The 15,523-nt window shown below is 46.8% G+C and overlaps 1 protein-coding gene across 1 annotated transcript in view; it reads right to left on the minus strand.

Annotated features, from left to right (window-relative positions):
• Window positions 1-423: 423 nt before the first annotated feature.
• The window catches only part of NECTIN1 (nectin cell adhesion molecule 1), a 106,097-nt gene continuing 90,997 nt past the window's right edge, over window positions 424-15,523 (minus strand). Inside the window, exons 8-9 of the mRNA XM_075521422.1 lie at window positions 15,000-15,110; window positions 424-1,831 (exon numbers count right to left, since the gene is read on the minus strand). Of these exons, the coding sequence (XP_075377537.1) occupies window positions 1,613-1,831; window positions 15,000-15,110 (330 nt within the window). The 3' untranslated portion in view covers window positions 424-1,612. The remainder of the gene's footprint in view (window positions 1,832-14,999; window positions 15,111-15,523) is intronic.

Here is a 15,523-nt window from a genome sequence, read left to right on the forward strand (position 1 = left end):
AGCTGGGCTGGTAGCATCCAACATGGTATTCATACCTCCTCTTATGGGGAGGGTTTCATCTTGATGGTAGTTTCACTTCTTATTTGTACAAGTAGGACTGAAACATTGTTTGGTATCTGGGCAGCGGGATAATGGTGTGGTCCCCATCTCTCCCTCCCACATGCACTTTGCTCAAACATCCTTATGGTTTCCAGAGTGATGTTAAGTGTGCAATCTCTGCAGAATGCCAAATACCCAACCCGAGAGAACGGAAAGTAAATGCCCATTAACCAAGAAGGCATATCCCCTTGTTCAGAACTGTCCCAGCCGTCACCTCTTCTACGCCATACCTGGGTGAAACAGATGAAAGTTATCCTTGAAACCAAGCTCTTATACAGGTTGTTCATTCCTTTTTCTCCTCTTCCTCTTCTTTGCTTTTATATACATTTAAGTGAATATCTATATTTATTTTTCCTCTAAGACAAGTGAACACAAATGTGATGTGGAAATAAATTCCCTTCTCTAAAACACTTTGTGGTCACAGGAATGTACACGTTTGGATTTACACACCCACACACATTCCAGTATAAAAAAATTTGTAGTCCCAAAACTAAGATGCTTTTAAAAAAGTTAAAAGGCCAGATTCCTCTATTGGCTTTTATCCTTCATTAAGAGCAAGAAGATTACCTGAAATCATGATTTATTCTTTATATTCTGCCTGAGTTAATTTTAAAATTCCAATCAACAGGTGCAAGGAAGAGAGGGGGAAAAGCTAGTGGGGAGTCACGTTAGGCTTTGAAAAGGAAAGTTAGAGAGAATGTTTTCCTTTCTATTTTTTTTTCCCCTTTGGGTTTCAGGTTATAAGACAGTTGTTTAATGGATGCTTTCTCCAAATGTGTTGGCTTCAAAATATGTCCCCATGCCATCTGGATTTAAAAAGGTCAATCCAAGAGATTGGGAGTGGGAGCAGGAGGGAAAAAGGACAGAAACAAAACCTCTAAACGAAGCCTTTTTCTCTGTTCTTGGGTTGGTTTTGAGCATCTTCATTATAAGCATCTTATTATTTCATTCAGCAGTCTTGGCTGTTTAGCTCTTCACAACAGGGATTTCCTATCCCCACTGCCAAGGGGGAAACAAATTTCTCCAAAGGACGAAAAAAAAAATGCTACAGCCTCAGATTTGAGCACTGGCTGTGCTGTAAAACTTCACACAAGCTGGAACAAAGGCTGTGAAGAATCTACACCCAGCTACTTTGGTGCAAACAGTGTAGAGATTGACACAAGGGAACCTATGGACATTTAATCAGGTTGGGCACATCCCATCCAACACAGGGCAGCTGTCAGCCACATACACATGCACACACATAGCCAGCTTGATACAGGAGGGCCAGGATGAGAAAAGAAAGATGCAAGTACTGAATGAGACGTGGGCAAAGGCAAAGTGTTCCCTTGAGCATTAGCAAGCCAGGCAGATACTTAACCTAATCATGTCAATTACAATTGCACCAAAATTAAAAAATCAATAAATAAAATAAGCAATGGCAAAGGGGGGAATCTAAAAGGCCTTGGTTGTTGAGCGACAGGGTCAAGAGAAGTGAAAAACATTAACTTCTTCATTTTGCTGTGTTGACACTTTAAACATACTGTTCCTTAGGACAGATGTAAGGAGCCCGGGAACCGGGAGGTGGGCAGCAGAAGGAGATGTCAGAATGATGAGGATAAAGATCTTGCGGGAGATCTGACAAGGGGGTATAGACATGAGGGATCTTCTCCAGATATCGATCTTCATGTGAGTAACAGCGGGTCAGGTAATCACTCGCATTCGATATCTCTGAGTGACACTTTCCAAAGTTCTGTAAGTAGAGACAAAAGTCAACGGGTGAAAACTCTGGGATCATTGGCCATAAAACACAAAACTCTTCAGTTCCTTGCTGAGACACACATATAACAAGCAGGATGGAAAATTAAACAGTTCTGCTTACTGCTTCAGAAAAATAGAAACCCAGGTGATAAATCCTCACATTTCAAAATTTTTGTCTAATTTCACAAAATATCCATATTGCTGATGAATATGTATAGATTTTGCATGGTTTGCCCCTTGTCTGTAAATGCTCTGCCTCTCTGGATAAAATAAGCAGTCGGCCAAGAAAGGCAAGTTTATTTTCAATCTTCCTAACTCTTCCACACCTGAGTTTTGAAAAAGCAGTGCTTGTATGCATCATTAATCTAATCCAGGCTCACACTCTTTTATTTAACGGGCACATGTGTCTGGCCAGGGACTCTGAAGGCAAAATAGGCACAAAATATTGCGTCTAATTTTTACCCAGTAGATAGGAGTGCATGTGCTAAGCTTTACCTGTGTGAGCAGTTCCACTGAAAGCCTTGGGGCCAGTTTTGTAAGTCAAATCAACTACAGGGAATATAAAGCACTCGCAAGATTGAGACCGCTCTGTGGTCCCACGATCTTCCCTCTGATGGAGTGCATCCTTATGGATGCTTTGCAAAATCTGATTCTTCCTCTCCAAGTGCCAAATGAAATGAAAATCCTGCGGAGTCCAAAGTGCTTTGATTTCTATTGAGATAATTTTGCAGAGGTGCGGCAAGCAATACTGAAGAAACACTGCTTGCTCGAGTGCAAAAATCGCAGAGACCCTTTTTCTCCCAGAAAGCTGCATGCGAGCAGCAGCAGGAGGAAGACAGCCCCCGCTGCTCTGCTGGTGCGCCCGCGGGGCACGCCTGTGTAAGCTCAGAGGAGCGCAGAGCTTTCCCACAGCCCCGGACCCCGCTCCCCAGAGGGTGGCAGCAGATGGGAAGGATTCCTCCCTGCTCACAGACCCTTTCCTCCGGCCTGAAGCCCTGCAAGATGACCCAAGCAGGAGGGACATCTAGCGAGGGCAGTGCTTTTGGTCTTTAAAATCAACCCACGTTCGTGGGCTCTCGCCAAGGGCTAATCTCTTCTCTAAGAGACAGCAAATGCACTGGCAATCACCTTTTATGCCTGTGGTTTGAACTGGGGCTGGCTGAAGCAAGTAACTTGCCCTTAAGTCCTTCCTTGTTCTCTTTCAAAATACCAGAAACAGTCAGTTTAGTGGAAAGGACAAGGATTTGACCCTCAGGAGAAAACGCCTGAAGGAACAGAACAATCTACTCTGCTCATCTGCTGCTGGTTCTTGGATAAATATTTCACCAGGATGCTTAAAAAAATCATATAGAAAACAGAGTGTCAACAATAATTTATTGATGGTTCAGACTGCTAGAAGAGGCAACAAGCAAGTTGGAGGGCTGCACAATCTTAAGGCAATTTCAGGAACAGCCTCGCTAAGAGCAATGAAGGCTGCTAGAGGATGGAAAGTTTGTCTGAGCACCAGGAAAACAGCAGCAATGCTAAGGTCAATGTGATTTTCATTTCCTTTTCCTTGGCAAAACTGTATACCCCACCGCTTAAGCTTTTAAAAGTCAGTGATCTTGACCTGGCCAGATAGCAAAGAATAATAGCCTCTAAGCCCCTTCTATGTAGAATTGCTATGTTGGTATCTGAAATTCAGCTGGGCCATTCCCACAGCTACCTTATGAGGTTTTTGTCCACTTCTGGCTTTTAATTGCAAAATGAACAGGTGGAGAGGTGCTATGCAGCATCATAGCTGTTTAACTGGAGGAACTGAAGCCAGGGGACATGAGAAAGCTTCACAAACTCTAGCTTACCCCCTACAATCTCTTCCTAGCTGCTTTAGGCAGCCCTGACTTACAGCTCTCCCATTCCCAGGTGGGAACTATATACACACAGAGAGTTTAGGCCTCTACACAATTCAAGGCTCAGATTTACACTGTACCACACACAGCCCTGTGGCTGGAAAACTGGGCAGGCTGTGGCAACACATACTTCAAGCCTGGAGACAGTTATCTTCATACAAATTCTATAGCATAAACAGGGACCCATACCATAAGGGAAGCAGGGGAAAAAAGAACAGCTGATTGCTATTCTTCTGATTGCACCAGCTGATAAAAAGGGATAAAGAAGGGCTAACAGCTGGGGAGAGTGTTAGTCAGCACAGGATGTGCAAAGGTCCTCTCCCTGTGTAATCTACTGTCAAGAAATCTCAAACACAACAGAACTCCTTTCTATACCTACAGGGGGGAAAAAAGTATTAGCCATGCTCTCCTCCTGTTTTATAAAGGTAAGTCATTAACTGATACTTCAACTTTCTGGATAAATCTAACCTGAAAGAGAAGTTGTCTCAATGATTGAAATTCAGTGAAACATAGCAGGCAAGAGGGTCTCTTAGCAAGGCTAGCAATCTATTATCAATTAAATGGGAGGGCAGGTTTATATGCTTTTCGAGCATGCAACAGAAAAGCATAGGACTTCATACTAATATGTGCACTCAAAAGGTCTAATAGACAGAAGGGTCTAACAGGAAAGAGATTCTGAGTTAACATAAGTAGACATCTTGTGTAAATTGAGCTGGTTGTTAGCATCTAACACTGAAAGAAGCAGCCAGGGTCATGAGATACTATTTTATGGGCTGCCTATTGACAACATACTGGGTCAGCAAAGCCTATTTCTTTTTGTTTATCTATCAGTTAATATGGGCATGAAACAAGCATCCATGAAGTAGGGCTAGAGAAAATAAGTGCAATTTTGTCAGCACTCCTGTTTGGCCGGGTGAGTATGAACAAGCTCTTCTTTTCTTTCTGGCCAGTGTTTTGTGCTCACTCTTCACAGGTGGGAGCGGGGCCAAAGCAGGGCAGCTGGAGAATGCCAGCATTGGGCTCAAAGGAAGAGACTTCCCTGTCTCCTTTCACCTTTCTTCAGCATGTGAAGCCAGGAGTCGCATTGCTCTGGCTTTGTTCCTTGATCTCATTTCTAAGTAGTGAAAGGGAAGAGAACAAAATCAGCCTGATGTTTTTTAACATATTTAGCAGCCGGTGCCCTTTGACTTCCTTCCCTAGTCCCACTGTGACTTTTCCCAAATCTAATTTATCTTTAACAAAGTTTGAAATTAAATTAGGGATAATGAACTAATTAAATTGAACTGGCACACAATTCTGCCACCTTCCCCCACCTGACTTCTCCCACTTGCCTTTGTTTCCAGCATGGCTCCATACAATTCCTCATTATCTGGGTTACATCCTCCCCTCTCAGTTTTATTTTCAAGAGCTTGATTAAAGGGGATGTCAGCAATCTATCCATTTCAGACAGCCTGAAAGATTACCTTTAAACGGTCTTTATTTGATTGAATTAGAGAGCTTTCATTTCTGCCATGACTTACTCTTAACCCTTCTCCATCCCCTATCCACCTGTCTCCAGCTTTTCTTCTATCTGCAGATCATCTCTTTGGTAAAACTAGGTGTGCTGCAGACAGCTTTCCCTCCGATCTGACCATGTCCTATACTTTTAAGCATCCCTACATAATGAGTTCTTACTGGTCTAAAAGTGAAAAACTCCTCCTCAGGGTCCTGAGGATTCCTTTGCTGTATTTTCCTCTGGAAAATCTGAAGACTCTATGACATGTGAGAGTTGGACAGATACTGCTCCAGAGGACTGTGGGTTCTGCTATTGCTCAAAAGCCCAAGAGCCAGTTAATAACTTCTCATGCAGTTTAAACTTATCTTTAGTCTTGCAGCATGGCTCACAAACAGAAGTAGGTTGGTTTTCTCTGCTTGGCCAAACTCAAGGCAAACACAGTGCATATTCATTTACTTATTGGATGTGTTAGCCTGTTCCCTGGCTGGGAAAAGTCCCTGCTGTTCAAAACTATTCAAACTTTGGGCTGCCACTACCATGACCCTCTCCATCAGCTGGCTTTGAATTTTGAGATGGAGCGTAGGCTGACGAACAGAAAGAAGCAGTTTTGTTGAGTGACAGTGACAGAGGACTGTTGCCATAGTGTGGACCAGTCAGTGGAGAGGACGTAGGTGTTGGAAGATAGAAAATATAATGGGAACCAAAAATAAGAAGACTTCATCATGGTGTTGGGTCCCTCACACCCTCTCCTCCCTGTTTCTAAACTCCCTGCTCAGCATTTTTGAGCTGCTTTTCAACTTCCAAGTATGGCTGCAACTTTAGGTATCTCCTGGCATGCTCCTCCTCTCTGATACCTTATCTATGAGGGAGCTCATGGAATAATTACTGTCCTGTGTAAAGAACAAACATTAACGTATCAGGGATGAGTGGGAACCAGTGCTTGCTCTTAGGAGTGGTGGACTTTTGTGAGGACAAAACTGAAGGCAGGTGGGACAGAGGGGCTCACCCCTGGGTTCAGAAAAAGAAAAGGCTGAGCATGAGGAAGGCTGAAATTCCTGAAATATAGGGTAAGAACCTATGATGAGGGATGCATCCACAGACACATGCAAGTATTATTTATGCAGAAAACTTGCTTATAAAGTTGCATTCTTTCTTACAGCATGCTTTTAACTCTTTCTCTCTGTCTATAGTACGTACTTGTTCTGTGTTCCTATAGCATCTTAGACCCTCATTAATCTTAAACATTTCCCTCCGTGCTGTTTCTCTCCTGAGTCCTCCTCTCTACCCTTCTGGAGTCAGGGCAGGACTGTTATCCTCATTTACAAATGGGAAACTAATAAGGAGCCACCTGAGTTCTTTGCTTTATTTCTCCTGAAATTTGGAAATGGGACTATTGACCTGGTGGGGTATTCAGGCAACCTTGATGTTGATAGGAAGGAAATGTGGCAATCGGGAACTGAGTCAAGGCTGCTACATTTGATGGTTCTCCAGTATCCCCAGCTCAGTCTGCATCAAATCTGTAACTGATGCAGGTTTAATAGTTTTATAGGGACGTTTAGAAAGCAGAGCTGGGAATCTGAACCCTAGTCGCTAATTTGCTGGGATTTTGGTACAAGTCTCATGATTTTGAGCTATTCTTGTTGTAACAGGGACAAGAAATTCCCAAACAAAACTGAGAGCAGGAGTGTGGGGAGGTGAAGGGGGAGGAAATAATTAAAAAAGCATAAAAAAAAAACCCCAAACCCAAACACCCTGATCTGTGGTGTGTCTTAGCAGGGAGATTTTGTGGCGGTGAGATTACACCTTCAAAGCACCATATGACTGGCTTTATTTTTACTTCAGAGAAGCTGGGAGGATTTCCAAATTTGGATTTGGAGGATTACTGTCCTTTTGCTGAGAAGAAAATCCCCCACCCCAGGGAGGACAAGGCAAGACCTCCCAAGATGGATTAGGGAGCGCTTGCCCTGTTTGTAACAGTGGGAGTGGTCCTCCAGTGCAGCCCAAGAAACTGTTGGGAATTAGAGGTGAAGGCATAAGGAAGGGTGGCTGCTTTCAACCACATCTTCCTCTGGGGTGGCATTTTCATTCTCCCTCTGTGTGCAAGAGGCTGGCAGTGCTGCTGCCTGTTGGTGACAGGCAGGCAGGTGCCTCAGAGCTGATCAGCATCTCTCTCCAGTGACAAACAGACCCCACAACCAAATGGAGAAAAGAAAAACAAAACCAATCCAAAACTTACTGTCCACTCTCGCTCGTTACGTCTACGAAGACTTTGATCCTCATTCTGGGAGCAGGGGTGGGTGAGATACCGCAAGAGAGAGAGGTTACCATTCTGGTCCAGGCCAGACCTGCTGCAGACACTTACCTAGGAAGTCTTTTGCTACAGCAAGGGAACTACGGGGCTGTTTCCAACACAGGAAAACCGGGGACCACAGGGATAAAGGCAAACTGAGCTAACCCATTGCACACTTCCATCCAGGTGTTTCTGCTCCACCTTCACCCACCTATTAGCACGAATGTTTCCTAGTCTGCAAGGAGGCACTAGGTCAACAGGACTGTCTGGCAGGACTTTTTAAAAATTCCATTTTTCTCCTGTTTATCCTCCTCCAGGGAGCTATTCCCCTCCTTCCCAAGGATCCAGCTTCCCTGTCCTTTATTATCTCTTTCTCCAAACCATCTTTCTCCATCCCCAAGCTCTACTGCTTCTCTGTGTGCCTCCTCTGATCTACCCTGGGTGACCTGGGAAGCATTCAGTGAGCCGCAGTGCACCTCATCTCTCCCTTTGCTTTCTTCCTTGTCTCCTCTCCCTTCTCCGCACCTCTTCATTGAGTACCCCTGTGGGGCTGTAGCCCCATTAAACCCATAGCACCTTCCTCCCATTTAAAAGGCAGCAAAGTAAAGGGGAAGGAGCAAGGCAGAAGCTGCAGTCACCATGACTTGGGGAATACACAGGAGTGAGGGAGAGTCATAGCCAAGGAGGGGGCTGCTGATGGCATTTCCTTGGCCAACCACTCCTGGCATCACCCAGCAAATCTCCCATGGGGTTGGAAAGGAGAGTTGCCTCCCTTTCAGATAGGGACCTGGTGGCTTTAATACCTGAGAAAAGGGTATGATTATAGGGTAAGGGAATGTAAGAAGAGCTGAAGACTCCTCTTTCCACTGCAAACACCGTTCTGTTTCAAAGGGTCACGGGGAGCTAGAGATGGTTCAGAGCAACCACTTGTAGGTTTAAATGCAAGCTGAGTCCTAATCAGCCACAGGACAGGAGCTTGAAGGAGCTTGGTGACACTTAAAGTGGTCAGAAAAACTTGAGAACAGGGAAACAGTCAGGTCTGGTCTCTTAATTTTGAGGAGAGCACCAAAGAAAATAATCTTTCTCCTTTGGAAACATGCTGCCTGCACCAGCCTCACGCAACACAAGCTCTTTTATTTTTGCATATGTGGTCCCTCTCTGACTGTCTCTTATTCACTGACTCTTTCAGATGCAGGAACCTTTATGTGTTCCCATATTCTCTCACATACTCTCCCACCTTGTTCTTTCACACATGCACATATGCTCCATCTTATCTATAGTTGCTTCCATGCACACAAACCCTTTTTTTTTTTTCTTTCAGTCAGTCCCCTTTTCTTTCCTTCCCCTTCTTGTACTGACTAGCTTGGAAAGGCCCTCTTAACGTCTCCATGAGGTTTTTGGTGTCAGCTTCTGCACGTCCTAGTATTGCTGTTTCTCTTTGTGTTGCTGAGCCTCACAAAAATTCCCCAAACCAAATCCCACACCCAGAGCTGTACCCTTCAAACCCACCTCGTTTCTCCCTGTGTCTCCAGCCACACTGACTGCAGAGGGGGCAGACCCCTGTTCTGAAACAAAGCCGTTAACTCTTTCCCCCTTGCCTCACTGTAGAAAGCAAAGGAAAACACTGCAAAGAGCATGCACAGAAGGCAAGACAAGGCAAAGGCATTCCTGTCAGCACCCCCAGAAATAAGGGTAGCAAAGAGAGCAGCCATCATAGGCAGCGTGCAGGAGGTGGAGGGAGTGGGGAGGAGGACAGACGAGATGCATGGGGGCCACTCCGCAGGAAAGGGAGGAGATGCAGGGGGGGAGTGCTGACTTTAGCGGGGAGCAGTGAGGAAGGCAGAGTGTGATCATGTACCTTGAGGCCAGAACCTGAGGGGAAAGGGCCTAGAGTGACATGCGCTAGCGTAAGTTGGGCTGGATGGTTGCATACTCGACTAGGTCTCCGCCAGCATGGATGGAGGTCCGAGGACTGGGTGACGAGGCCAGAGCGGAAGTGTCCAGCTCTGCATAGTGGACATCACAGTCCCTGTTGCCAGAGTTCTGGAGAGAAGAGAGCAGCAAGGCAGTGGGGACACAGGAGGGAGGAATTGGGGTTGAAGTGGGGAGGCAGGGGAGTGAGAACACAGGAACCGTGCAGAAGGTGGGGAGTGAGTGAATGAGACAGGAGAGGGAGTGTGTGAAGGGTGGAGGGAGAAAGAAGAAAAGGGCGAGGGGGGAGGAAGAAAAAACAGTTAAAAAGAGCGAGGTAGGGAGGTAATGAACAATCAGTCAGGTAAAAATCCCAAATCAAAGCAAAGGTCCTAATGGCACTGCTCCCCAAATCCACCACTGAGCTGAGTGACTCAGCCCAGGTTGGCAGCACTCCCAGCAACTGCCACCTTCCCCTTTTACTGGGACTGCTCCCAGCAGCATCTCGCTGCTCTGATCTTCCCATCAACCCCTCTGGGATCAGCATTTTCCTTAGCCAGGGGTGGTTCAGTGAATTCAGACCTTATTGGATACATGAACTGTCAGTTTTGACCCAGGAATTTGGGGTTCATCACAGCACACTGGTGGCAAATACTGTTGTTTTGCCCTAGCGTGGGGGCTGTAGAGTTCTTAAGTGCTGCATTGTAACACAAGGCTTGACTGCACAGTACACTACTGCAGATTAACTATGCCGCATGATTTTGTCATTGTAATAATGTCTAATAGATGCTAAAAGCATCCTCCTTTGGCATGAAAATATTTATGGGTATTCCCTTACTAAGCGGGCTTATCAGCAAGAACTGCGTGAATGGAGTATTATCCAATTTGTCTGATCATTCCTACCCAGACATCTCTTGTGCTTTGCAAATAATAATGGTCAGAGAACCCTGGAAGGCAGGATAGCCTGGAAACCCCACTGCTCAGTGGGGAAAACGAGTCCCCAGGAGGAGCCCTGGTGTCAGTAGCCAAGGTGTGAGGGGGGTACCCTGGCTACTTGCCATGTGGAGTTTCTTTAATACTCGCTTGTGGGCCTGGTTTCTGTGCCAGCATTAGCCAAGCATCTGCTAAGCCTCTCTGAGAGGAGACAGTTGTCTCTTCCAAATGAAATAGCTTTCCAAGTTCTCTATCCCCTTTCCAAAATGGCTGCATCACATGGCAATTATGCAAAAGGTGTTTAATTTGAAAATGTTTCTCTTCTTTTTGTTTGGAAGTGTCCTCAGCCACATACCAGCTGTGGCAGAGCCGTTTTCAGAAGTTTATAGCCCTGTAATGAGCTGGTTTAGTGCCTGTTGCTGGAAGGGGTTATTCAGTGAGTGATTATCTCTGACTGCTGGCTGTTCTGTGGCAGGGTTTGGCTCCCTGCTGGTGTCCCCCCAGCCCCCGGGATGAGGGGAAAGGGGAACACGGCTGCAGCAGCATTGCCAGGGTCCGGTTCCCCTGTGGTGCTCAGTGAAGCTGGACACTGAAGGACCAGGAGGTTTGAGGTCACCCTCTGTTCTGCCCTTGGGCAGGTGAGCAGATGGCAGTGGCAAGTTGTTGGCGTGAAAGTTGTGTATCCTATGGCTTCTCTGCTTCGTGTCTGGACCCAGACTGAGTGTCTATGGACATTTAAGAACATTAGTAATGCCAGCTCCAGTCTCAAACCCAAACCTATGCCCTGCAGAACTCTTTCCCCCTGAACTTTGTATCTCAGTAGCCCCTCTAGTCCCTGAGAAAGGCGGACTAAGTCTTTACCTCCTCATTTCTATGCTGTCTACTTTCCCTCACTCCTCTCCAAAATAGTGCTTCCTTCCCACTGGAGGTGTTTTCTCCACGGATTTCCCCTGCTTTCTGCCACTCTTGGGCTTGCTCCTGCTCCCTGCTGCTTGTTTGGAGCAAAATTTATTACAACATCAATAATGTGACTTGTATACAAGGTCTAGCACTGCCACATGCAAGCGATCTGTGTAAATCATCAGCATCGGCACCCTGGTAATTGCCCTGTAAACTGAAAGGAATTACTTTGCTGTCTGCAGCAATGAAACTTTCCCTTCTACCTGTGCAAATGAGTATAGCTGACACGTACACTAATCATATTTCTGCTCCCACATGCACTTGTACCTCCACCTCTCTCGCTCATGCTCCCTCTCACACAAACACACAGCATCTACATGACACACGGGCACTGCCATGTGCACACAGAGCACACCTCTGCTTTTACCCACCCCCACGCGTGTTACTCTGCACACTGACACACATGGGTACCGGCACTCTGACATGCATAGTCTTTGTAGGTGTTATCTGAAACACACGCTCACCTTTCCGTCCCATTCACTCCTGCTTAAAATAAACCAAAGCTTTTACGCCACAAGAGCTCAGAGACAAACGCTGCAGGCAACCCCATCACCCTTATATGCCCACTTCTGCACCCTTAATTTTCCACTGCACTGTCCTTGCGTAGTTCTGTGCTGTCAGCTTCATGTTATCTTTCCCACAGTTTGCAACACATAAACATACATATTCATTTGTAGCCTCTGACACAGGGCCCACCCCTGCTGCCTTCTGCAGGTATTCTGTCCCTGCAGACGTGCCCCAGCCTCTCCCCTTCACCTGGTCCCCTGCCAGCACACATCTGCACATGTCTGCACACACATACCTGCACACCCTCTTTGTGGATTCCTCCTCCACCTGCCTCTTTTATTTTCTCCTGGCACCTCTCCCATTTCCCCCTCCCTTGCTCTTTGCCATCTCTAATCACTTTCTGACTCCCATTCTAGTGCTGCGAAATTGTCAACCCCAGGCAGTGGCTTTCATGCCGCCTTGTGATGAATCTAGTTTATCCCAGATTACGAGGTTTTGCACAATTCATTTAAAGCTGAATGCACCCGCCCCATTTTCCTGCAGAATCCGTTCCCTTCAACTCTCATCATCTTCACTTCCCTCCCAAGTCAAATCTCCAGATGAAGTGCAAGCAGAACAAGAATAACCTGCTTTTCTCTTGTGCCTTCCCCTCTAAAGGATCCCAGAACCACATATACAACAGAGCAGCTGCCTACATCTGCATCTGAACACAGTGGGAGGGGGGGCTCTATCAAAATGAGGTTGGGAGAGACCCAGTGAAGCTGAAGGGAAGGTGTGTCCCTCCTCATCCTCCAACTGACCCATCTCAGGCAAAAGACTGTTAAGGCCTAGGTTGCCTTGGTCAGTCCCTTAGCATGCTGTTGGAGTATGGTGACTGGGCCTGAGTGTGCTGGTTTTGGTAACCACCACTATCCCTGCTGCTGGTCCCCAGAGGTTTCCGTGCAAGTGCTGTCCCAGCCAGACACTCCTCAGCATCTCCTCTGCAGGGAAGGGCATGTCTGTGACATGAGCAGGAGGCCTCTGCGATGCTTTAGGGGTGAAAAAAGTGACATCTGCGAGTGCTCCTGCAGGGAGGAGGGCAAAAGCTGGCTCCCTTCAAAGCGTGGCTGGGCTACGTGATGCACACCTGGCTATGGCTCTGGCACATACTGCCTGTGTTATCTGGGAAGAATCCAGCAAAACCAGCACTCCTTGGCAGCAAAGTGACACCCTCCTTCCCCTTACCAGTCACAAACTTGAATAGCCTGCTGCCTGTCCAAAGGATACAGCAATTTAGCAAGAAATGGGAGCAAGCCTCATCTCGTTCCTGGGGCAAAAAGCCAAAGCATGGTGCATGTGTGTGATGGGGGAGCCTGATACCATTTACAGGGACTGCCAGCCAAGCCGACCAGAGGACAGGACAGGTCCAATTCACAGCTGTGCTAGACTTGTGCCAAGAGCGGGCACAGCTGTGGCAGCAGCGGTTGAGTCACCCGGACACCGCATCCCTACTGCAAAGGGAGTTTCTTCATGGGCCAAATGAAATGAGAGCTCCACAGTCCATCACCTCTTGGCTAAAACCACGGGTAAGGAGCAGCAAGTGCCAAGCGTGGGACATAGAAATGCACCTTCTCAGACCAGGATTGAGAGCAGCGAACTCTGTTCCCATGGTTACAGAGCAGCTACCCATCAGGCCCCATCTCACATCACTAACTCTGCCACTTAATTAACTGACTACTCGTTATTTCCCGAAATGAGCTCCTCCATCCTCCTGCTTGCCTGAAATTCAGCTCTCAGATGCTCTCCACAGAGCAACCTGTCTGGCTCTAGCGTCCTGTGTTTCATTTAAAACTCAGCTACCACGCAGCAAGGATTAGAAAGAGCTGGAGACAAGCCCCAGGACTGAGGGAGGGCTCCAAAGGGAAGTTTTTCTTTAGGGACACCAGCCATGTTCAGCTAGGATGAAGTAAACAAGATCACATCAACACAGCTCAGCACAGAACTGTGTCTTTCTATTTCCAGTGCCCTCGGCATCTGTCTCGCTGTAGACTCCTGCTAGCTAAAGGTCACTGGGCCCTGTCCTTCTATTATCTGCACAGGAATATGCATTAAAGGGTCATACCAGGATGAACTGGAGGGAGGGTTATAATTAGTTATGTTCATAAAATATTACTCTAGTGTGGGCTGATAGTTATACTGCTTTCTCAAACAAATGGGTTCACATTGCTGAGGTCTAGAAGCACCGGGCTTGGTGTGTAGCACTCTGAACCACCCCTTGTGGAGGAAGAGTTTGAGAGAGACCTGCGGCATTTAGATGGGGATCCTGTGTCTCCCATGGAGAATGGGGGGAGCAGCCTCCTGCCACGGGGTGAGGGAGGGAAAGGATATTGTCCAAGGCCTGGGAGGAGGAATGTTTTCTGTTTTTTCATCAAGGGAGGACTCTAATCCTACCTGTTCTCTGTTTCCTATGCCTTTGCCCTTTGAATCTAACATTTCCTCCTTCAGCCTCAGTCCTTGAAAACCAGCCTTTCCCGCATGGCTGCTAATATCTCTCCCTGACCCTTAATCTCTCTGCTGCCACTGCCTCACATTAGTGTCTCCCTATCTGAGGCTGAACAAATCCACACAAAAAAAGGGGGTTTAAAGAACTTGTCAATTGAGAGTCAAACACTGGCACACTCTGCCCTGCAGATAATTGCTTTGTGAAGCTCTCACTGCAGTGCACGCTGCTTTTTAAGAGCTGCTTCATTCAGCTGCAAACTCTAACAGGGTCTCAATTGCAGGAGGTGAAGAGTGACCGGGGTGGGATAGGTGGCTTGTAGGCTTAGCTGTCATATGTAGGTAAAGATGAGACTACCACAGGTCGTGATAGTCCCCTGATGAAGATTTGGAATAAGCAGGGTGTTTTACTGAGGAATGACCCATAAAGGCACAGCTCTAGGGCCTATGGAAACCAAGGGCAAAAGGGGCAAGTGCTGAATTAGGGCTAGCGGTATTTGAGAGGTGGGCTGAGATCAGAGTGTGGAGGCTGCCTTCCTCCAGGAGAGGATGCTCCTGGACTGTGAAGGCTGCTTGTTCACCCCCGTGGATGGTGGGGGTCTTTTGTTTTTTAGGGTGAGAGATCCTGTGTGAAAGGCAGTGAGGCTGGCGGTGAGGCTGAGGCCAGGAAGCACTATTAGCACCCTGATCTCCTTACCAGTTTGTCAGTGTAGGGAGAGGGCTCGGTGGCTGCCATGTCGTAGTATGGAGTCTGCAAAGGGAGTTTCTGGATTTCCTCCTCATGTTTCATGTTGTCTAAGTGAACAACCTGTAATAGAGGAGAGAGAAGAGGGATGAGAAGAGCAAGTACTATCCTTCTGTCGCAGCTTGGGGCAACATCTGCTTCAGGTGACACCACCACAGGATATCACCATGAAGGGCAGTGCATTTTACTTTCTCCTTTGCTCCTACCATATTATTTGCCTCCTCTTCTCTTTCTTTCATTCTCACACCCCTCACTACCACTCGTGACATTCAAAATGGTGGGGATGCTCAAAAGTCCTCACACCTAAGAGCCCATCTGAACACCATCTCATTTAGAATTCAATCCCCACAAAAGGGAGTAAGCAGGATCCAAATGACAGCTTTCAATTAGTGCCAATCTTTGGGAATTCTGGGCAGACAAGTCCTTTCTTGCTGTCCCTCAATCTTAGGCCATGAACTTCTTTGCTCTTGCAAACT

The sequence above is a fragment of the Mycteria americana genome, chromosome 19 (genome assembly GCF_035582795.1).
Source record: "Mycteria americana isolate JAX WOST 10 ecotype Jacksonville Zoo and Gardens chromosome 19, USCA_MyAme_1.0, whole genome shotgun sequence".
Taxonomy (NCBI): domain Eukaryota; kingdom Metazoa; phylum Chordata; class Aves; order Ciconiiformes; family Ciconiidae; genus Mycteria; species Mycteria americana.